At 48.0% G+C, this 22,792-nt stretch overlaps 1 protein-coding gene across 22 annotated transcripts in view; it reads right to left on the bottom strand.

The window, feature by feature from the left end:
- Positions 1-22,792, bottom strand: part of DLG1 (discs large MAGUK scaffold protein 1) — a 280,537-nt gene that overhangs the window by 56,025 nt on the left and 201,720 nt on the right. For all 22 annotated transcript variants that reach the window (XM_075340530.1, XM_075340529.1, XM_075340531.1 and 19 more), the window contains 3 exons: positions 15,731-15,854; positions 5,608-5,764; positions 2,687-2,789 (listed from right to left, as the gene is read on the bottom strand). In XM_075340530.1, the coding sequence (XP_075196645.1) occupies positions 2,687-2,789; positions 5,608-5,764; positions 15,731-15,854 (384 nt within the window). The remainder of the gene's footprint in view (positions 1-2,686; positions 2,790-5,607; positions 5,765-15,730; positions 15,855-22,792) is intronic.

The raw sequence follows: 22,792 nt of genomic DNA, 5'->3' as shown, positions 1-22,792 counted from the left end.
ATAATATACAGAAATATCAAAGTTCATAGTTTTGCCCTTCACATACACGGAATGGTACCTTCTGGAGGATATTCAGGGTACCCTAGGGAAATTAACGGTTCTTATATAGGAGGTGGATGCAAATGCACTGCTATACATGGGAGCCTCGCGAGTGTGGCAAAAGTAGTGGAATGAGTGTACTGGTGGTAACATTAACAGTTTATAGGTTATACAATAAAGGTTGCTTTAAGGATTGGTAATGCAGTTTTAAGAGGTTGAAAATCCTCAAAAGCAGGGAAGGTACCGTATTTTTCGGACTATAAGACGCACCGGACTATAAGACGCACCCTGGTTTTAGAGGAGGAAAATAAAACTAAGCAAAAAAATGTGGTCATGACACACTGTTATGGGGCGAGGATCTGCTGCTGACACCTTTTATGGGGGTAATGTCCCCAAATTCTCTACTAAGGTACCCCATCCTAGTAATGATCCTCCTGCCTTGTATATCATCCTGCTATAAACCCCCATCCTGCTCATATTCCCCCATCCTATTCATATTCCCCCATCCTGTTCATATTCCCCCCATCCTGTTCATATACCCCCCATCCATCCTGCTCATATACCCCCATCCTGTTCATATACCCCCCCATCCCTCCTGCTCATTTACTCTCCCATCCTGCTCATATACCATCCTGGTATATGGCCTGTATCCTATAGCACAGAGAAAAAAAAACAAACGTTTATACTCACCTTTTCCTCACTCCCTGCAGCCGATCATCTTCCTCTCTGCACCACAGACGTGTGTGTGTGTGTGTGTGTGTGTGTGTGTGTGTGTGTGTGTGTGTGTGTGTGTGTGTGTGTGTGTGTGTGTGTGTGTGTGTGTAGCCGTTCCCCTGCAGCACGCGATGTCTTCCTGTCTGTGCCGATCAGCTGACCGGCACAGACAGGAAGACATCGCGTGCTGCAGGGGAACGGCTCCACACACGGGGATGGGTGAGTGCACAGATTCACTGCACCCCGCGCTGATCATGACGACGCGCGGGGAGCAGTGAATACAGCCGCACATGATCACTCCAGGCTGTAATTGCCAGGGGTGATCATGCGGACCGGCTCTTTACTATGCGCGCGTCCCCGCTCGTCCTCCCGCCCACCTGTCAGCGCCGGCTTCTGCGCTGAGAAATGGGCGGGAGGATGGGCGTGCATATGTAATGAGCGGGCACACGTGGTCACAGCAGGCTGCTACAGCCTGCTCGTGCCCCCGATGACCCGCTCCACCGCAGCACCTCATTCCCCGCAGCCACAGTCAGACCATAAGACGCACCCCCAACTTTCCCCCAACATTTGGGGGAAAAAAAGTGCGTCTTATGGTCCGAAAAATACGGTATGTGTTGTTTATACTTTCTATATCAGGCATTGCCGGTGTGTGAAATTTGAGAATTGAAATAAAGTTTGTGTTAAAAAAAAAATAAAAAAAAAAAACAAACCCAAAACTAAAATAACTCGGTATGGCAGCACATACATATTTAAGATGATGAAAATTATTTCAATCACAATGCTTGATCGTCGGGGGAAAATGAAAATATTAATTTTAGTCTGACTAATCCCACGCCGTCATGGTTTGAAATGAAGCTTGCTGTGATTTTTTTTGGTCTAGCCTAAAAGACTCTCGCAGAAAGAAATTTTCTGAAAGGTGGTTTGTTTGTTGCCTAATGTTACTAAACATCAATGGCCAGGCTGAATAACTATAACGGGCAACATGGACTAAACTCTGTATGGCTGTGTCAGCACTATGATCCTTCAACAGCAACATACTTTAAATGTGTAGAATTATATTAAGGAGACCTACTGTATTTTTCAGACTATAAGACGTACTTTTTCCACCCAAAATTTGGGAGGAAAGTGGGGAGTGTATTTTATAGTCCAGATATGCCTGGCTTGCTGTGGGGGAGGAAGGGCGGTGCAGTGTGACGCAGGAGGTAGGAGCAGAGTCGTCGCTGCAGGAAGCCGGTGGCTGAGGTTAACACAAGTGACCGCTATTAAAGAAAATTAATATTCACTGCTCGCCAAGCCCATAATCCCACACGCCTCTTGGTGCTTAAGCTAGTGCAGCTAGCTTACTACAGCTACTGGGGTGATAGTGTGTCCACTATTAAAGAAAATGGGAAGTGTGAATATTCATTTTAGAATAGCCGGCAGCTGATGCCTGTGTGTAACTGGGAACACGTTGCATTGACGTCATGCACTGCCCCGCTTACATGCCAAAGTCAGTTGCTAGCATCAGGAGAGGAGGCTGCGCATCGATAGAGCGGATAGAAGGGGAGTAGAATTCTTTAATTTTTTATGTGTATGGCATTAGGGGAGGCATATATACCAGGATGGGCCCATGATGGGGATTATAAATACCAGGATTAGGGGCATATATACCAGGAAAGGGCCTAGGATGGGGGACATTAGTACAGAATTAGGGAACATTACCCCCATAACAGTGTCACTGTGTCAGCAGCAGATCCCCCATAACAGTGCATCATGACCACATTTTACTTCTATTTTTTTTTCCCTATTTATTGCCTCTAAAACTTAGGTGCGTCTTTTGGTTCAGTGTGTCTTAATAGTCTGAAAAACAAGGCAATTAGCAATCTTTAAATTCAAGAATTACATTGTTTTTTTTATTCAGGAATTAAAAAAGCAAAACAATAACACTGCTTACCTTCTGGACGGTATTGTGCAATAATTGTCACAGTTTGACCAGCATTTTTCAGAGCTGCTGCTGCTTGTTCATGAGTTGCTGCTCGAAGATCAACACCATTTACCTATGAGATTAGGAATAAAAGGTCATAGCACCACATTATAAGTGTCAGAATAGCAGTAAACAAAGCCATATTCAAGTTTATGAAACAAAAACAAAAAAAAAAAAAAACCCTGAAAAATCTTTATTAACCGGCAGCGCATAATAGACATATTTACATGAGCAGTCCATGTACAATGGGTTTTAGGGTCCTGGACACTTGATCAATTCCAGGTTTGTCCAGTATTTTCATACTGATTACTTAACCTTAGGAAAGGTCATCAATATCAGATTGGTGCGGATGTGACATCGGCACTCCTTGTAATTTTTTTTTTATATAGCACAATACGCCTACATATGTTTTAATAAAATACCCCCCCTATGGCCACATAAATGATTAGCTGTTTACAGATTCGTCTCCAGAAAATTACGTGACATTAGCTTTAATAGTCACAAAAAATAACTAACTATCTGGGATGCAAGTACATGTTTTTGTAGTGGACAAACCCTTTAAGTAAACCATATCTTACCGCTTTGTAGTTGTATGAATATATGCATGTATAGCAGCGCATTCACTTGCATTGCATTTGGTATTTTTATGGTTACAACAAAAGCATCACACAGTGCAACTTCCCATTACATTTGCCATTCTGTTAGATTGATCTACTTTCTATTTGTGAGTGACACAGTTGCCATCTCCTGTCCTAGGGCAAAATTAAATCCATACTTTAATCCCTTACACCACTATGTTCATGACTGATAAAATCAACCTGCAAAATTTCTGTTTATTAGTTGAGGCATGTACAAGATTTAAAGAAACCATTCACCAGTACACCAGTAGAAGATATTTGGAAAGAAGGAAACTTTCAATGAAATGCCTAATTCACTGTAAACAAAATAAACAATGCAGTTAAAAGGGGTTCTCCTAGAGATCAAATGGTGTTCCTGGTATAATTCCAAGTGCGGCATGTCCTAGTCAAGTGTTAATAGGGGCTGCAGATGGAAGATATTTAGCTCCCAAAACTTGTGTGTCAACTGACGAGCTGCATCACACATACCTCAGTCAGCACAGGCTGTCATATGTAAAGGAATCTCTCTTCCTCGCTGAGCACTACAGGGTTGTGTTAGTTTTCCAGTCTCCATGCACTGCTATAAAGCCATCAGACTGACAGAGGAGGATAAAGCTAGAGATTTCAACAATTTGGGTTAAAATAGTTCTTCACACATCACAGCCGGAAGCTGACTATGTGTGATACAACTCTGAGCTGAAAAAACAGGTCTAGCTAACAGAAAAAAAATCACCGGTCACAGAAAATCACAGATAACAAATCCTTTAGTACATATGAATTATGTGTGGCTGCTTTTCTTCTGTGCTCTAAGTAGTTAGCTTTACACACCCAGTCCCTGCAGCTGTTCTACTTACCGTATTTTTCGCTTTATAAGACGCACTTTTCCTCCCCAAATTTTGGGAGGAAAATGGGGGGTGCGTCTTATAAAGCGGTAGCGGGGGGGGGGGGGGTCCTGTCTGAGGCGATCGGGCGGGTGCCTGTGGCTGCATGCAAGCGCCCGGGTACCTGTACTTGCATGCAGCGGCAGCCGGTACCCGTGGCTGTGTACGGGCGGCAGCGGGTGCTGTGTGGGGTCGGCAGCCAGGTACCTGTGCTTGCATGCGGTGGCAGACGGGTACCCATGGCTGTGTGCGGGCGGCAGCCGGGTGCTGTGTGCGAGCGGCAGTCGGGTGCCCGTGCAGGTACTCGGCTGCCGCCCTCACACAGTCACCCATCTGCCGCCCGCACACAGCCATGGGTACCCGGCTGCCACCGCACGCAAGCACAGGTACCCGGCGGCTTGTACGCGGGGTGGGCGGGCAGCCTGCTGGCTGCCACTCTGTGCATGCGGGGCGGGCGGCTGTGCAGCTTACCAGTTGTCCGCGGTCCCACTTTCAAATGATGGCGCCGGTGGAGCTCTTGGATGAGAGCTCCATCTGCGCACGCGCTGCTCCGGGAGTCAGCGCGTGCGCAGATGGAGCCCTTGGATGAGAGCTCCATCTGCGCATGCGTCGCTCCGGGCGCCATTACTTGAATCGGGACCGCGGACACACTCCACCACTGAGCCGTCGCCGCCGCTCCCACTACTGAGCCGCCGCTGCCACCACTGAACCGGGACCGCGGACACACGCCACCACTGAGCAGTCCCTGCCGCTGCCACCACTGAGCAGTTGCCGCCGCTCCCACCACTGAGCCGCCGCCGCCGCTGCCACCACTGAACCGGGACCGCGGACACACGCCACCACTGAGCAGTCCCTGCCGCTGCCACCACTGAGCAGTTGCCGCCGCCGCTGCCACCACTGAACCGGGACCGCGGACACTCACTGCACCGGCCTGCTGCACGGCTCACACGCCACGGCTGCTGCCGCCACCACGGACCCCACGGATCCTGCCACCGCGGACGCCACCGCGCCTGCAACCACGGCACCTGCAACCACGGACCCCGCTGCCACTGACCTGCCGCGCCTGCCAGCACAACCTGTGCCTCCTGTGACCCCGCTTCACCACCACTGCTGCCCCCCTCCGGTAAGAGAACACCGGAGTATAAGACGGACCCCATTTTTCTTTTTTTTACCTTTTTTATGTCTAAGTTTGGGGTGCGTCTTATATTCCGGTGCGTCTTATAAAGCGAAAAATACGGTAGGTGTCCACATATCACAGTTTCTGGCTGGCAATCTCAGGGCTCAAATTATACACCTGCTCTTTAGGATATAGAATGTGATTTGGATGTACAATCAAGTATTATGCAAGATATAGCCAGGGAACACTGCAAAAATGTTAATAACTAAAACATACCGACATAATACGGTCCCCTTTCCTGAGCTCTCCACTTAAATCGGCAGGACCCCCTGCAAGGATAAAGGAGATAAAGATTCCTTCACCATCTTCACCACCAACAATGTTGAAACCTAGACCCGTGGCACCTCGAAATAAAATTATTTTCCGTGGTTCCCTGCAACAAAGACAAAACAATTGTGTTCCCTATAAATGAAGAATCATCCCAAAATCCGGTTAAGTACATTAGAAGAAAAAAACACAAAACCTATGGCAATAATAGCTAACATTAGAAGAAAACATTTTTAATCTGTTGATAGTTTTAGCAAGGAGTATATACTGTTCTGCTCAAACTTTATTGGTGGCAATAACAATAAGTATATAATGTGGAATATCAACTGAAAAAAATGAATTAAGTGAAACAGCTTTTTTGCATAGACCACTCGTGTTAAATACAAAAGAGCAAATGATAAATAATTTAAAACTAGTGATGGGTGGACTCGCAGATATCCGGGATCTGCGGCTCCAACCGGGTATTTAATAAAAAAAAAACAAAAAACCCAAATCCTGGATTTGATCCCAGATCTCTGGCCGAACACTAGTTCCCATATAAGTCTCTGGGGACATAAAATCAGAAACTTATAAATGGTGGTAGAAGGGATAGAAGAATTGGAGCAAGCAAGTTATACTTACAGAGTAACACTACATCCGGGGCCGCTCATTAACCTCACACATATGCACTGTTTCCCCCGCCCACCAGCAGTCCCCGCATCTGATTGAAAGCAGTCAGAGGCTGTCACACAGGGTGGGGAATAAGTCTGACTGAAATCAGAGACAATATGTGTGTGTGTCTATACTGCTGTAAAAATAAAAACAAAAAAAATCAGACTAGGGTCCCCCCATATTATGATACGCAGCACAGATAAATCATACGGCTACAGGCTGCAGCCCCCAGACATGCGCTTATCTTGGCTGTGTCTCAAAATAAGAGAGACCTCATGTGGCTTTTTAAAAAGAAAACTTAAATTTAAAAAAACTGGCGTGCGTTCCCCCCCTAATTTTCATACCCAGCCATGATAAAGCTGCCATTTGGTATTTTCAGGCTGGGGAGACCCATGTTTATTGCCCCCCCCCCCCCCAGCCTAAAATTAGCAGCCTGCAGCAATCAAGGATTGTTGCATTCATTAGATGCAACAATCTCAGCACCTTGCCACCGCACCAGGGCAATTGGGATGAGCTGGCTAATTGGCGTAATAAGGGGTTAATAACAGCTCACAACTGCCACTAAGCCTTAGTGTGTCTCTATTTTATTTCAAATAAAGGTTTTTTCAGTGTTTGTGTTTATTTTTTTTCACTTACAGATTAGTAATGGGGGAAGTCTCATAGACCCTCCCCATTACTAATCTAGGGCTTAGTAACAGCTGTGAGGCAGTTATAAACCCCTTATTACATCGATTGCCACCGCACCAGGGTAATCGAGATGAGTCGGGTAAAGTTCCTGGATTGTCGCATCTAATGGATGTGATAATCTTGGATGGTTGCAGGCTGCTATTTTTAGGTTTGGGGGGCCCCAATAACCATGTACATCCCGAGCCTGAGAATACCAGCTTCCAACTGCTGGCTTTATCATGGCTGGGTTTCAAAATTGCGCGGACCGCACACTGTTTTTTAAAATAACTTATTTAACTAATTAAAAAAAAAAAAAATGCATGCGGTTCTTCATATTTTGATACACTGCCCAGATAACTAGCACAGCTGAGGGCTGCAGCCTGTAGCTGTATGCTTTATCATGGCTGGGCTTCATAATATGGAGGGACCCATTCCCAATTTAATTTTTTTTACACCAATCTAAATGCAGACAGCGCCTCTGACTGAAAACAGTCAGACACGCTATCACACAGGACGGGGGTGCTGTCTGACTGCAACCAGAGACGAGAGACCAGAACTATCGGTGGGGGGGGAGCCGTGCTCATGCATGAAGATAAATGAGCTGGCCCCAGAAGTACAAAGTGTACAGAATTATTAGGCAAATGAGTATTTTGATCACATGATACTTTTTAAACATGTTGTCCTACTCCAAGCTGTATAGGCTTGAGAGCCAACTAACCAAAAAAAGAAAAAAACGTACCATATTTTTCGGACTAGAAGACGCACTTTTTACCCCCCAAATGTTGGGGGGGAAGTGGGGGGTGTGTGTTATAGTCTGAATGTAGGGCTGCGGGGAATGAGGGTGCTGCGGTAGAACGGGTCATCGGCGGCACGAGCAGGCCCGCTCATTTCATATGCATGCATCCTTCAGCACATTATCTCTCAGCGGTGAAGCCTGCACTGACAGGTGGGCGGGGTGATGGGCGGGGGGTGCGCACATAGTAAAGAACCGGCCCGCATGATCACCCCTGGCAACTACAGCCTGGAGTGATCATGTGCGGCTATATTCACTGCCCTTCCGCACATCATCTGCCCGGGGGGGCAGTGAATAAGTATGGTATACTCACCAGTCACCGTTGCCCTACAGCATGGGTCCCCAATTCTAGTCCTCAAGGGCCGCCAACAGTGCATGTTTTCAGGATTTCCTTAGTATTGCACATGTGATCATTTAATCACCTGCACAGTTGATGATTCCAACACCCATGCAATGCTAAGGAAATCCTGAAAACATGCACTGTTGGCGGCCCTCGAGGACTGGAGTTGGGGAACCCTGCCCTACAGCATCCCAATGTCCTCCTGTCTGCCAGCCAGCTCATCTGTGTAGAGAACAATGAGCACAGGGATGGCGTCATCCCTGTGCGCACCACTAGTCTCCACACACATCAGCGAGCCGGCAGACAGGAGGACATCGCAATGCTGCAGAGGAACGGCTCCACACAGGTCAGCGGCGCTGCTGCTGACATAGACAGGAAGACGAGCGATGCTACTGGAGTGAGGAAAGGTTGAGTATAAATGTTCATATTTTTTCTGTACCATAGGATACAGGCCATATACCAGGATGGGGGTATATAGCAGGATGAGGGCATATTATGAGCAGGATAGGGGCTATTTAGCAGGATAAGGGCATATAGCAGGATAAGGGCATATAGCAGGAAAAGGGCATATAGCAGGAAAAGGGCATATAGCAGGAAAAGGGCATATAGCAGGAAAAGGGCATATAGCAGGATAAGGGCATATAGCAGGATAAGGGCATATAGCAGGATAAGGGCATATAGCAGGATAAGGGCATATAGCAGGATAAGGGCATATAGCAGGATAAGGGCATATAGCAGGATAAGGGCATATAGCAGGATAAGGGCATATAGCAGGATAAGGGCATATAGCAGGATAAGGGCATATAGCAGGATAAGGGCATATAGCAGGATAAGGGCATATAGCAGGATAAGGGCATATAGCAGGATAAGGGCATATAGCAGGATAAGGGCATATAGCAGGATAAGGGCATATAGCAGGATAAGGGCATATAGCAGGATAAGGGCATATAGCAGGATAAGGGCATATAGCAGGATAAGGGCATATAGCAGGATAAGGGCATATAGCAGGATAAGGGCATATAGCAGGATAAGGGCATATAGCAGGATAAGGGCATATAGCAGGATAAGGGCATATAGCAGGATAAGGGCATATAGCAGGATAAGGGCATATAGCAGGATAAGGGCATATAGCAGGATAAGGGCATATAGCAGGATAAGGGCATATAGCAGGATAAGGGCATATAGCAGGATAAGGGCATATAGCAGGATAAGGGCATATAGCAGGATAAGGGCATATAGCAGGATAAGGGCATATAGCAGGATAAGGGCATATAGCAGGATAAGGGCATATAGCAGGATAAGGGCATATAGCAGGATAAGGGCATATAGCAGGATAAGGGCATATAGCAGGATAAGGGCATATAGCAGGATAAGGGCATATAGCAGGATAAGGGCATATAGCAGGATAAGGGCATATAGCAGGATAAGGGCATATAGCAGGATAAGGGCATATAGCAGGATAAGGGCATATAGCAGGATAAGGGCATATAGCAGGATAAGGGCATATAGCAGGATAAGGGCATATAGCAGGATAAGGGCATATAGCAGGATAAGGGCATATAGCAGGATAAGGGCATATAGCAGGATAAGGGCATATAGCAGGATAAGGGCATATAGCAGGATAAGGGCATATAGCAGGATAAGGGCATATAGCAGGATAAGGGCATATAGCAGGATAAGGGCATATAGCAGGATAAGGGCATATAGCAGGATAAGGGCATATAGCAGGATAAGGGCATATAGCAGGATAAGGGCATATAGCAGGATAAGGGCATATAGCAGGATAAGGGCATATAGCAGGATAAGGGCATATAGCAGGATAAGGGCATATAGCAGGATAAGGGCATATAGCAGGATAAGGGCATATAGCAGGATAAGGGCATATAGCAGGATAAGGGCATATAGCAGGATAAGGGCATATAGCAGGATAAGGGCATATAGCAGGATAAGGGCATATAGCAGGATAAGGGCATATAGCAGGATAAGGGCATATAGCAGGATAAGGGCATATAGCAGGATAAGGGCATATAGCAGGATAAGGGCATATAGCAGGATAAGGGCATATAGCAGGATAAGGGCATATAGCAGGATAAGGGCATATAGCAGGATAAGGGCATATAGCAGGATAAGGGCATATAGCAGGATAAGGGCATATAGCAGGATAAGGGCATATAGCAGGATAAGGGCATATAGCAGGATAAGGGCATATAGCAGGATAAGGGCATATAGCAGGATAAGGGCATATAGCAGGATAAGGGCATATAGCAGGATAAGGGCATATAGCAGGATAAGGGCATATAGCAGGATAAGGGCATATAGCAGGATAAGGGCATATAGCAGGATAAGGGCATATAGCAGGATAAGGGCATATAGCAGGATAAGGGCATATAGCAGGATAAGGGCATATAGCAGGATAAGGGCATATAGCAGGATAAGGGCATATAGCAGGATAAGGGCATATAGCAGGATAAGGGCATATAGCAGGATAAGGGCATATAGCAGGATAAGGGCATATAGCAGGATAAGGGCATATAGCAGGATAAGGGCATATAGCAGGATAAGGGCATATAGCAGGATAAGGGCATATAGCAGGATAAGGGCATATAGCAGGATAAGGGCATATAGCAGGATAAGGGCATATAGCAGGATAAGGGCATATAGCAGGATAAGGGCATATAGCAGGATAAGGGCATATAGCAGGATAAGGGCATATAGCAGGATAAGGGCATATAGCAGGATAAGGGCATATAGCAGGATAAGGGCATATAGCAGGATAAGGGCATATAGCAGGATAAGGGCATATAGCAGGATAAGGGCATATAGCAGGATAAGGGCATATAGCAGGATAAGGGCATATAGCAGGATAAGGGCATATAGCAGGATGGGGGCATATAGCAGGATGGGGGCATATAGCAGGATGGGGGCATATAGCAGGATGGGGGCATATAGCAGGATGGGGGCATATAGCAGGATGGGGGCATATAGCAGGATGGGGGCATATAGCAGGATGGGGGCATATAGCAGGATGGGGGCATATAGCAGGATGGGGGCATATAGCAGGATGGGGGCATATAGCAGGATGGGGGCATATAGCAGGATGGGGGCATATAGCAGGATGGGGGCATATAGCAGGATGGGGGCATATAGCAGGATGGGGGCATATAGCAGGATGGGGGCATATAACAGGATGGGGGCATATAACAGGATGGGGGCATATAACAGGATGGGGGCATATAACAGGATGGGGGCATATAACAGGATGGGGGCATATAACAGGATGGGGGCATATAACAGGATGGGGGCATATAACAGGATGGGGGCATATAACAGGATGGGGGCATATAACAGGATGGGGGCATATAACAGGATGGGGGCATATAACAGGATGGGGGCATATAACAGGATGGGGGCATATAACAGGATGGGGGCATATAACAGGATGGGGGCATATAACAGGATGGGGGCATATAACAGGATGGGGGCATATAACCGGATGGGGGCATATAACCGGATGGGGGCATATAACCGGATGGGGGCATATAACCGGATGGGGGCATATAACCGGATGGGGGCATATAACCGGATGGGGGCATATAACCGGATGGGGGCATATAACCGGATGGGGGCATATAACCGGATGGGGGCATATAACCGGATGGGGGCATATAACCGGATGGGGGCATATAACCGGATGGGGGCATATAACCGGATGGGGGCATATAACCGGATGGGGGCATATAACCGGATGGGGGCATATAACCGGATGGGGGCATATAACCGGATGGGGGCATATAACCGGATGGGGGCATATAACCGGATGGGGACATTTATACAAGGATGTGGATCATATACAAGGCAGGAGGATCGTTAACAGGATGGGGTACCTTAGTAGAGAATTTGGGGACATTACCCCCATAACTGTGTCCGCAGCAGATCCTCGCCCCATAACCATGTCATGACCATTTTTTGCTTAAAATTTTAAATTTTCCTATTTTCCTCCTCTAAAACCAGGGAGCGTCGTCTTATAGTCCGAAAAATACGGTAAATCAGGTGATGTATTTCTCTGTAATGAGGAGTGGTGTGGTGTAATGACATCAACACCCTATATAAGGTGTTTAATCCTTTCCTTTGGCAAAATGGGTCAAAATATTTGACGGGCTCTCAAAAGTCCAAAATTGTGATATGTCTTGCAGAGGGATGCAGCAGTCTTGAAATTGCCAAACTTTTGAAGCGTGATCACCGAACAATCAAGCGTTTCATGGCAAATAGCCAACAGGGTCGCAAGAAGCGTGTTGGGCAAAAAAGGCGTAAAATAACTGCCCATGAAATGAGGAAAATCAAACGTGAAGCTGCCAAGATGCCATTTGCCACCAGCTTGGCCATATTTCAGAGCTGCAACGTTACTGGAGTATCAAAAAGCACAAGGTGTGCCATACTCAGGGACATGGCCAAGGTAAGGAAGGCTGAAAAACGACCACCTTTGAACAAGAAACATAAGATAAAACATCAAGACTGGGCCAAGAAATATCTTAAGACTGATTTTTCAACGGTTTTATGGACTGATGAAATGAAAGTGACTCTTGATGGGCCAGATGGATGGGCCAGAGGCTGGATCAGTAAAGGGCAGAGAGCTCCACTCCGACTCAGATGCCAGCAAGGTGGAGGTGGGGTACTGGTATGGGCTGGTATCAAAGATGAACTTGTCAGACCTTTTTGGGTTGAGGATGGAGTGAAGCTCAACTCCCAGACCTACTGCCAGTTTCCGGAAGACAACTTCTTCAAGCAGTGGTACAGGAAGAAGTCGGTATCGCTCAAGAAACACATGATTTTCTTGCAGAACACTGCTCCATCACATGCACCCAACTACTCCACAGCGTGACTGGCCAGTAAAAGGTCTAAAAGATGAAAAAATAATGGCATTGTCCCCCTTGTTCACCTGATCTGAACCCCATAGAGAACCTGTGGTCCCTCTTAAAATGTGAGATCTACAGGGAGGGAAAACAGTACACCTCTCGGAACAGTGTCTGGGAGGCTGTGGTGGCTGCTGCACGCAATGTTGATCGTAAACAGATCAAGCAACTGACAGAATCTATGGATGGTAGGCTGTTGAGTGTCATCATAAAGAAAGGTGGCTATATTGGTCACAAATTTTTTGGGGTTTTGTTTTTGCATGTCAGAAATGTTTATTTCTAAATTTTGTGCAGTTATATTGCTTTATCTGGTGAATAAACAAGTGAGATGGGAATATATTTGTTTTTTATTAAGTTGCCTAATAATTCTGCACAGTAATAGTTATCTGCACAAACAGATATCCTCCTAAGATAGCCAAATCTAAAAAAAACAACCCACTCCAACTTCCAAAAATATCAAAGCTTAATATTTTTGGAAGCTGGAGTGGGTTGGGGTTTTTTTGGGTTGATTGAGAACATGGTTCTCAATCAACCCAAAAAACAACTTTTGATGTTTCTTGTGCCTGTCGGTCCTGAAGAAGGGAGCTGAGTCTCCAGAAACGCGTAGACCTGTGCAAAATAAAGTTACATTAATCCAACATATTCATCAGTGATCATTGGCGCGGTGAAAAAAAAAGCCCTTTTCTACCTCTCTCTGTTATCGGTCGCCTGGAGTACTGCTGCCGTGATCTGGATTTTGCATGCTGTTATAGGAGTTGTGACTTAAGTAGGTTTGCTCATTGTATATACCCTGCATATATTAGGGTAAGACCCTATAGCACTTTTCTTTCCACAGCCTTTTATCCTATGAGATAGCCAATGAATGACTTCAGTGTTTTAAAAAGCCACATGGAAGGCCCTGTTCCTGTGTCACAATCGTGAAAACATAGGCGCTGTCTGATGACATCAAAATTGGTATTCTTTGCAAACACTAGATTTTGAAAGTGTGTAACGCCATCTACAAAGACCTTGGTATACCTGTTTCAACAGTGTGCAATGGTTTTAAAAAAACTGCCAAGCATGGAACTGTCAAGACCCTCCCTGAGTGGGGGGCGGGGAAGGGGAGAAAAATTCTCAAGTGAGGTCTTCCAAGGTTGGTGCGAATGTTGGAAAAAAAAAACAAAAAAAAAACAAAAAAAAAAAAAAAACAACAAACCAACCAACACCACACTACATCAAATATCCAGAGAACCGAAGGCCTCCCTGGTACAGTCTTGGGTCATGATTTCAATAAGTACCATATGCTGAAAGAATTAATTGCTTAAGAAAAGATATAAGGAGGAACGACTGATCTTTGTCAAAGAGTACCTTGACAAACCATAATCTTTGTGGAAAAATGTTCAGTGGACAGATGAAGCAAAAATAGACCTTTTTGGCAATGCAAAGCAATAGTTTGTTTACAGATGGCGCAATGAAGTTTATAAGGAAAATAACACCCTACCAAGAGGCAAGCATGGTGGAGGACCCATAATGTTCTGAGGTTGCTTTGCCACTTCTGCTCCTGGAAGCACTTCTGCTCCTGGAAGCCTTGACCGTATCACAGGAGTCATAAAATCAGGCAATCAAGAGATTTTAGAGTGAAATGTCCAACCCAGTGTAAGAAAACTTGGTTTGAGTCGAAGATCATGGCTCCTCCAGCAAGGCAATGACCCAGGGCACACATCCAAAAGTACACATGAATAGTTGAAAAAGATAAACAATCTGTTTTAAAGTGGCCTGCAATGAGTCCTGACCTCAATCCATTGATAACCTTCTGCCATTGGGAAGAAGAACCCTGCAAACATTCAAGAGCTTGAACAAACTGCAAAGGAAGACTGGAAGAAAATACCAGCGGAAAAGTGCAAGAAGCTTATAGATGGCTACAAGAAACATTTGGAGACTGTCGTCAATGCCAAAGGGTGTGCAACCAAGTATTAATTAGGGGGCTTTACTGCTGCACATGCTGCTTATTCTGTTTCTTCTTTGAAATTGCAACATGTAAGTTGGCAATGTTTTATTGTTGTATTACTTTGGACCACTAATTAAAAAATCTTAAGGATATAACTTTGGTATATTTCTATTTATTTCTGAAGATATTGCCGATGTCAGTCTTCTCAGCTGTTTGTGGATGACGAGTCTTATGTCATTCACGCAGGCCGGCATTGCGGTCTTGCGAAGACGCACTTTGATCTGCCTTACTGAGAACAGATCAAAGCACTGTAATGTGAAGGCGTGAGGAAAGGTCAAAGACCGCCCATGCATGCGCGCTACAGTACTTTGATCTGTTTTCAGCAAGGCAGATCAAAGTGCGCCGCCGCAAGACTGCAATGTCGGCCTGCGCGGATAACGTAGGACGCGTCAACCACACGGGGCTGAGAAGAAGGATGGCGATCGCGCTGGACAAAGACCAGCTTCGCCCATTGGACCAGACCACTCACTAGCTGAGTGTAATAAAGGTGTTTTTTTATGTTATACAGAGTGGCCTGGGCTCTTATATACAGTATATTCCAGAATACTGTATGTAAGAGCTCACTGGTGGTGGTGGTGGTGACTGCAGCTCATAAGGGACAAATCTGGTGACAGGTTCCCTTTAAAGAAATCCAAAGAGATCGAAATTTCTGCTCTTCAATGTGATTTCAAAAGCACCACAGACAAATCATCAAACAGTCTCAAAAAGCAATGTCTGGTTCTTACCGTGTTAAATCATCATCTCCAAGCATTCCTTTTGGGACAGGGGAATATCGGCTAGGGGATGGTGGTAAGGGATGTCCAATAAATCCTGGTGAATTGATATGATTATCCGTTTGCTGAGAATAAGCTGTGAAAAAATCATGAACAGTGAGATACATTTGTATACAGATATACACCAAAAGAGATTGATAAAAAAAAAAAATGTAATATGCGCACACACACACACACTGTGTGTATGTATGTATGTATGTATGTATGTATGTATGTATGTATGTATGTATGTATGTATATATATATTATATATCTCTATATATATCTATCTATATATCGCTCTCTCTATATCTATATATATCTATAATAAATAAAAAAAATCTATGAAAATGAACAAATAAGGTCAAACATTGCTGCTTTTCTGCTTCCACAGAATAAAAGAAAAAATAAAACTCATGAAGCAGGCCTGAACAGAAATGATGGTACCCTTGAAAATAATGTGACAAAAGGGACATGTTATATCAAAGTGTCCCCTAATTAGCATCATAGATGTCTACCATCTAGTAATCAGTCAGTGGGCCTGTATATAGGGCTATAGATACTCACTGTGTAGTTTGTTGACATGGTGTGTACATACATTCATATATACATATATATATATATATATCTATATATCTATACACACACACACAGCCCCACTATATATATATATATATATATATATATATATATATATATATATTATAATAGCTAGATATATATATGTATATATAAATTTATTATATACACATTCACACACTACACAGCAAAAAACATGTGTATTATACTCCTATGAAATGAGTTTAGGTGCTTCAGCTACACCCACTGCAGCTTGGGGCATACAATAAAGCACACAGAAAGAGGCAGTGTAGTAGTATTGGTATGGGTCATATGAGGAGCTTGATATGCACTGACAGAGGAAGCCACCTTTACCATAAGTAACTTTGAGCAGCTTATTCACAGCTAGATCTATCGACTGAACAGTTACTGCCATGAATATGATATTGGATCTAGGAGTAAACACAGCTGTCAGGAGGCTGCAGACCACACAAACTTAGGCCTCCTTCACACATTCGTATAAAACACAAATGTGAAAAACAGGTATAGGTGTTATCACTGTTTTCAATCAGTGTGCATCCATATTTTTCTGCTATGGAGAAAGAAAGAATGAAATTAAAAAGCTTCATCTATATTTTGTAATGTTAAACATGTACAGCAGACAGATGGCACACTAATGACATCCGTGTGCTGTGTGTGTTTTTCACGGACACAGACTTGTATTAGCTCATGTCATATGTGCTGCAGGAAAACAAAACACGTCCGTGTGGTTCACACAGATCCATGGAGCCTGTGTGAAAACACGGACATGTGAAGGTCACTATAGGTTATAAAACTTATGTGTGGCATCCTTGGGGGGGAGGGGGTGGGGGGGAAGGAATGCATATACCAGAAACATGTACATATGGAGGGGACCTTACAACAAGGCGCAGAGCACTGATGCAATCGACATATAAACTGTGCAGAAGCCCTAGATCACATGTGCAATACTAAGCTTCTATGGGAGTAGGATTGTGCTACAAAGAAAGGTGTATAAGCACATGAATTGATGACAATTGTGCATAGGAGCCTAAGTAGTCTGCACAAACTGGAGTCAACCCCATCTAAAGGCCGCTTTATACGCAGTGAAAGAACCCGCCCCCATCGGTTGTGCATCACGGGCAAATCGCTGCCCGTGGTGCACAACATCGCTAACACCCGTCACATATACTTACCTTCCCAGCGACGTCGCTGTGGCCGGCGAATCGCCTCCTTTCTAAGGGGGCGATTCATGTGGCGTCACAAAGCGGCCACCCAATAGAAGCGGAGGTGCGGAGATGAGCAGCCATAACATCCCGCCCACCTCCTTCCTTCCTCATTGCCGGCGGCCGCAGGTACGATGTTGTTCCTCGTTCCTGCGGTGTCCCACATAGCGATGTGTGCTGGCGCAGGAATGACGGACAATCTGCGTACAGCAATGATATCTGGGATTAGAATAACGTGTGAACGATCAATGATTAGGTGAGTAATTTTGATCGTTAACAGTCGTTGCTGCGTTTCACAGGCAACGTCGCTAACGAGGCCGGATGTGTGTCACGAATTCCGTGACCCCAACGACATCTCGTTAGCAATGTCGTTGCGTGTAAAGCCCCCTTAACAATTTTGGGAAGAATTGGAAATGGCAGTTGCAAGCCAGGCCTTCAGCAAAATCCATATCTGACTTGAGAAATACTCATAGCTGCAAATACACAAACTTTCAAATCCACCAAAATCTTGTTTAACCCCTTCAGCCCCAAGCCTATTTTGACCCTAAAGACCAGGCCATTTTTTGCAATTCTGACCAGTGTCACTTTATGAGGTTATAACTCTGGAACGCTTCAGCGGATCCCGGTGATTCTGAGATTGTTTTTCGTGACATATTGGGCTTCATGTTAGTGGTAAATTTAGGCCGATATTTTTTGCATTTCTTTGTGAAAAAAACGGAAATTTCGCGAAAATTTTGAAAATTTTCAAACTTTGAATTTTTATGCTCTAATACCAACGAGACATATCACACAAAATAATTAATAAACAACATTTCCCACATGTCTACTTTACATCAGAACAATTTTGGGAAAAAAAAAAAAATTTAAAGGAAGTTATAGGGGTTCAAAGTTTATGAGCAATTTCTCATTTTTACAACAAAATTTACAAAGCCACTTTTTTTAGGGACCACATCACATTTGAAGCGATTTTGAAAGGTCTACATGACACAGAACACCCAAAAGTGACACCATTCCAAAAACGGCACCCCTCAGGCTACTCAAAACCACATTCAGGATGCTTATTAACCCTTCAGGTGCTTCACAGTAACTAAAGCAATGTGGAAGGAAAAAATGAACATTTTACTTTTTGCAACAAAAATGTTAATTTAGCCTCAAATATTGCATATTCACAAGGGTAGCAGGATTAAATGAACCCCCAAAATTTGTTGGGCAATTTCTACTGAACACGCAGATACCTCATATGTGGCGAAAAACCACTGTTTGGGCGCACGGCAGGACTCGGAAGGGAAGGAGCGCCATTTGACTTTTTTGAACAGAAAATTAGCTGGAATCGTTAGCCGCACCATGTTGCGTTTGGAGAGCCCCTGAGGTGCCGAAACAGTGGAGCTCCCCCACATGTGACCCCATTTTGGAAACTAGACCCCTCATGGAATTTATCTAGATGTTTATTGAGCACTTTGAGCCTCTGGGGGCTTCACAAAAGTTAATAGAGTTGAGCCGTGAAAATAAAAAAAAAATTTTTTACCACCAAATTGTTACTTCAACCAGGTAGCTTTTTTTTTCACAAGGGTATCAGGAAAAATTGCACTATAAAATGTATTGTGCAATTTCTCCTGAGTACGCAGATACCTCATATGTGGTGGAACTCAAATGTTTGGGCGCACAGCAGGGCTCGAAAGGCAAGGAGCGTCATTTGACGTTTCAAACGCAAAATTGTCTGGGATAATTAGCATATTCCATGCTGTTTGGAGACCCCCTGAGGTGCCGAAACAGTGGAGCTCCCCCACATGTGACCCCATTTTGGAAACTAGAGGGGGGGGGCAGCGGCATATAAAGGGAGCATCTGTGATTGTGAGACGGCGGCTGGGATAGGGTGGGGGCGGATGGGAGAGGGCGCAGTGGATGCAGGAGCGGCAGAGGATGGGGGGAGGGGGGGGATGGGGGGATGGGTGGGAAGGGGAGTGGGAGGTGAGATTGGGGATAGTTACCCTACAGGATGGATCTAGGCAGCTGGATCACAGGAGATGAAGGAGGCAGCAGATCGGGGAGGGTGAGAGGTGGGGGAGGGAGCGCAGCGCAGATCACGGAGGAGACAGGTGAGCAGCGCACAGATCACGGGGGTGAGAGGTGGGGGAGGGAGCGCAGCGCAGATCACGGAGGAGACAGGTGAGCAGCGGACAGCAGATCACGGGGGTGACAGGTGAGGGAGCACAGATCACGGCGGTGACAGGGGAGGGAGCGCACATCACGGCGGTGACAGGGGAGGGAGCGCACATCACGGCGGTGACAGGGGAGGGAGCGCACATCACGGCGGTGACAGGGGAGGGAGCGCACATCACGGCGGTGACAGGGGAGGGAGCGCACATCACGGCGGTGACAGGGGAGGGAGCGCACATCACGGCGGTGACAGGGGAGGGAGCACAGATCACGGGGTGACAGGTGAGGGAGCACAGATCACGGGGTGACAGGTGAGGGAGCACAGATCACGGGGTGACAGGTGAGGGAGCACAGATCACGGGGTGACAGGTGAGGGAGCACAGATCACGGGGTGACAGGTGAGGGAGCACAGATCACGGGGTGACAGGTGAGGGAGCACAGATCACGGGGTGACAGGTGAGGGAGCACAGATCACGGGGTGACAGGTGAGGGAGCACAGATCACGGGGTGACAGGTGAGGGAGCACAGATCACGGGGTGACAGGTGAGGGAGCACAGATCACGGGGTGACAGGTGAGGGAGCACAGATCACGGGGTGACAGGTGAGGGAGCACAGATCACGGGGTGACAGGTGAGGGAGCACAGATCACGGGGTGACAGGTGAGGGAGCACAGATCACGGGGTGACAGGTGAGGGAGCACAGATCACGGGGTGACAGGTGAGGGAGCACAGATCACGGGGTGACAGGTGAGGGAGCACAGATCACGGGGTGACAGGTGAGGGAGCACAGATCACGGGGTGACAGGTGAGGGAGCACAGATCACGGGGTGACAGGTGAGGGAGCACAGATCACGGGGTGACAGGTGAGGGAGCACAGATCACGGGGTGACAGGTGAGGGAGCACAGATCACGGGGTGACAGGTGAGGGAGCACAGATCACGGGGTGACAGGTGAGGGAGCACAGATCACGGGGTGACAGGTGAGGGAGCACAGATCACGGGGTGACAGGTGAGGGAGCACAGATCACGGGGTGACAGGTGAGGGAGCACAGATCACGGGGTGACAGGTGAGGGAGCACAGATCACGGGGTGACAGGTGAGGGAGCACAGATCACGGGGTGACAGGTGAGGGAGCACAGATCACGGGGTGACAGGTGAGGGAGCACAGATCACGGGGTGACAGGTGAGGGAGCACAGATCACGGGGGTGACAGGTGAGGGAGCACAGATCACGGGGTGACAGGTGAGGGAGCACAGATCACGGGGTGACAGGTGAGGGAGCACAGATCACGGGGTGACAGGTGAGGGAGCACAGATCACGGGGTGACAGGTGAGGGAGCACAGATCACGGGGTGACAGGTGAGGGAGCACAGATCACGGGGTGACAGGGGAGGGAGCGCACATCACGGCGGTGACAGGGGAGGGAGCGCACATCACGGCGGTGACAGGGGAGGGAGCGCACATCACGGCGGTGACAGGGGAGGGAGCGCACATCACGGCGGTGACAGGGGAGGGAGCGCACATCACGGCGGTGACAGGGGAGGGAGCGCACATCACGGCGGTGACAGGGGAGGGAGCGCACATCACGGCGGTGACAGGGGAGGGAGCGCACATCACGGCGGTGACAGGGGAGGGAGCGCACATCACGGCGGTGACAGGGGAGGGAGCGCACATCACGGCGGTGACAGGGGAGGGAGCGCACATCACGGCGGTGACAGGGGAGGGAGCGCACATCACGGCGGTGACAGGGGAGGGAGCGCACATCACGGCGGTGACAGGGGAGGGAGCGCACATCACGGCGGTGACAGGGGAGGGAGCGCACATCACGGCGGTGACAGGGGAGGGAGCGCACATCACGGCGGTGACAGGGGAGGGAGCGCACATCACGGCGGTGACAGGGGAGGGAGCGCACATCACGGCGGTGACAGGGGAGGGAGCGCACATCACGGCGGTGACAGGGGAGGGAGCGCACATCACGGCGGTGACAGGGGAGGGAGCGCACATCACGGCGGTGACAGGGGAGGGAGCGCACATCACGGCGGTGACAGGGGAGGGAGCGCACATCACGGCGGTGACAGGGGAGGGAGCGCACATCACGGCGGTGACAGGGGAGGGAGCGCACATCACGGCGGTGACAGGGGAGGGAGCGCACATCACGGCGGTGACAGGGGAGGGAGCGCACATCACGGCGGTGACAGGGGAGGGAGCGCACATCACGGCGGTGACAGGGGAGGGAGCGCACATCACGGCGGTGACAGGGGAGGGAGCGCACATCACGGCGGTGACAGGGGAGGGAGCGCACATCACGGCGGTGACAGGGGAGGGAGCGCACATCACGGCGGTGACAGGGGAGGGAGCGCACATCACGGCGGTGACAGGGGAGGGAGCGCACATCACGGCGGTGACAGGGGAGGGAGCGCACATCACGGCGGTGACAGGGGAGGGAGCGCACATCACGGCGGTGACAGGGGAGGGAGCGCACATCACGGCGGTGACAGGGGAGGGAGCGCACATCACGGCGGTGACAGGGGAGGGAGCGCACATCACGGCGGTGACAGGGGAGGGAGCGCACATCACGGCGGTGACAGGGGAGGGAGCGCACATCACGGCGGTGACAGGGGAGGGAGCGCACATCACGGCGGTGACAGGGGAGGGAGCGCACATCACGGCGGTGACAGGGGAGGGAGCGCACATCACGGCGGTGACAGGGGAGGGAGCGCACATCACGGCGGTGACAGGGGAGGGAGCGCACATCACGGCGGTGAGGGGACGAGCAGCCGATCATGAGGGAAAGGGGCCGGGCAGCAGATCGGGGGGGACCGGTGGCACTGTGGCAGATGGAGGGCGGCGGATCGGGAGGTGTGGGGGTGAGTGTGCGGGCAGCAGATACGAGGGGTGGGGGTGCGGGTGGCAGATCGCGGCGGAGGGCAGCAGCGGCGGCAGATCGGGAGGTGTGGGCAGCAGATACTGGGGGTGCGGGTGGCAGATCGCGGCGGCGGATCGGGAGGCCGGTTTCATACAGTGCAATGGCAGCGCGGCAACTTCCGGGTCCCATGCTCCGGTCTCATAACAGCATGGG

The sequence above is a fragment of the Anomaloglossus baeobatrachus genome, chromosome 3 (assembly GCF_048569485.1).
Source record: "Anomaloglossus baeobatrachus isolate aAnoBae1 chromosome 3, aAnoBae1.hap1, whole genome shotgun sequence".
In the NCBI taxonomy this organism is placed as follows: domain Eukaryota; kingdom Metazoa; phylum Chordata; class Amphibia; order Anura; family Aromobatidae; genus Anomaloglossus; species Anomaloglossus baeobatrachus.
This window is presented reverse-complemented; position numbering and strand designations above follow the sequence as displayed.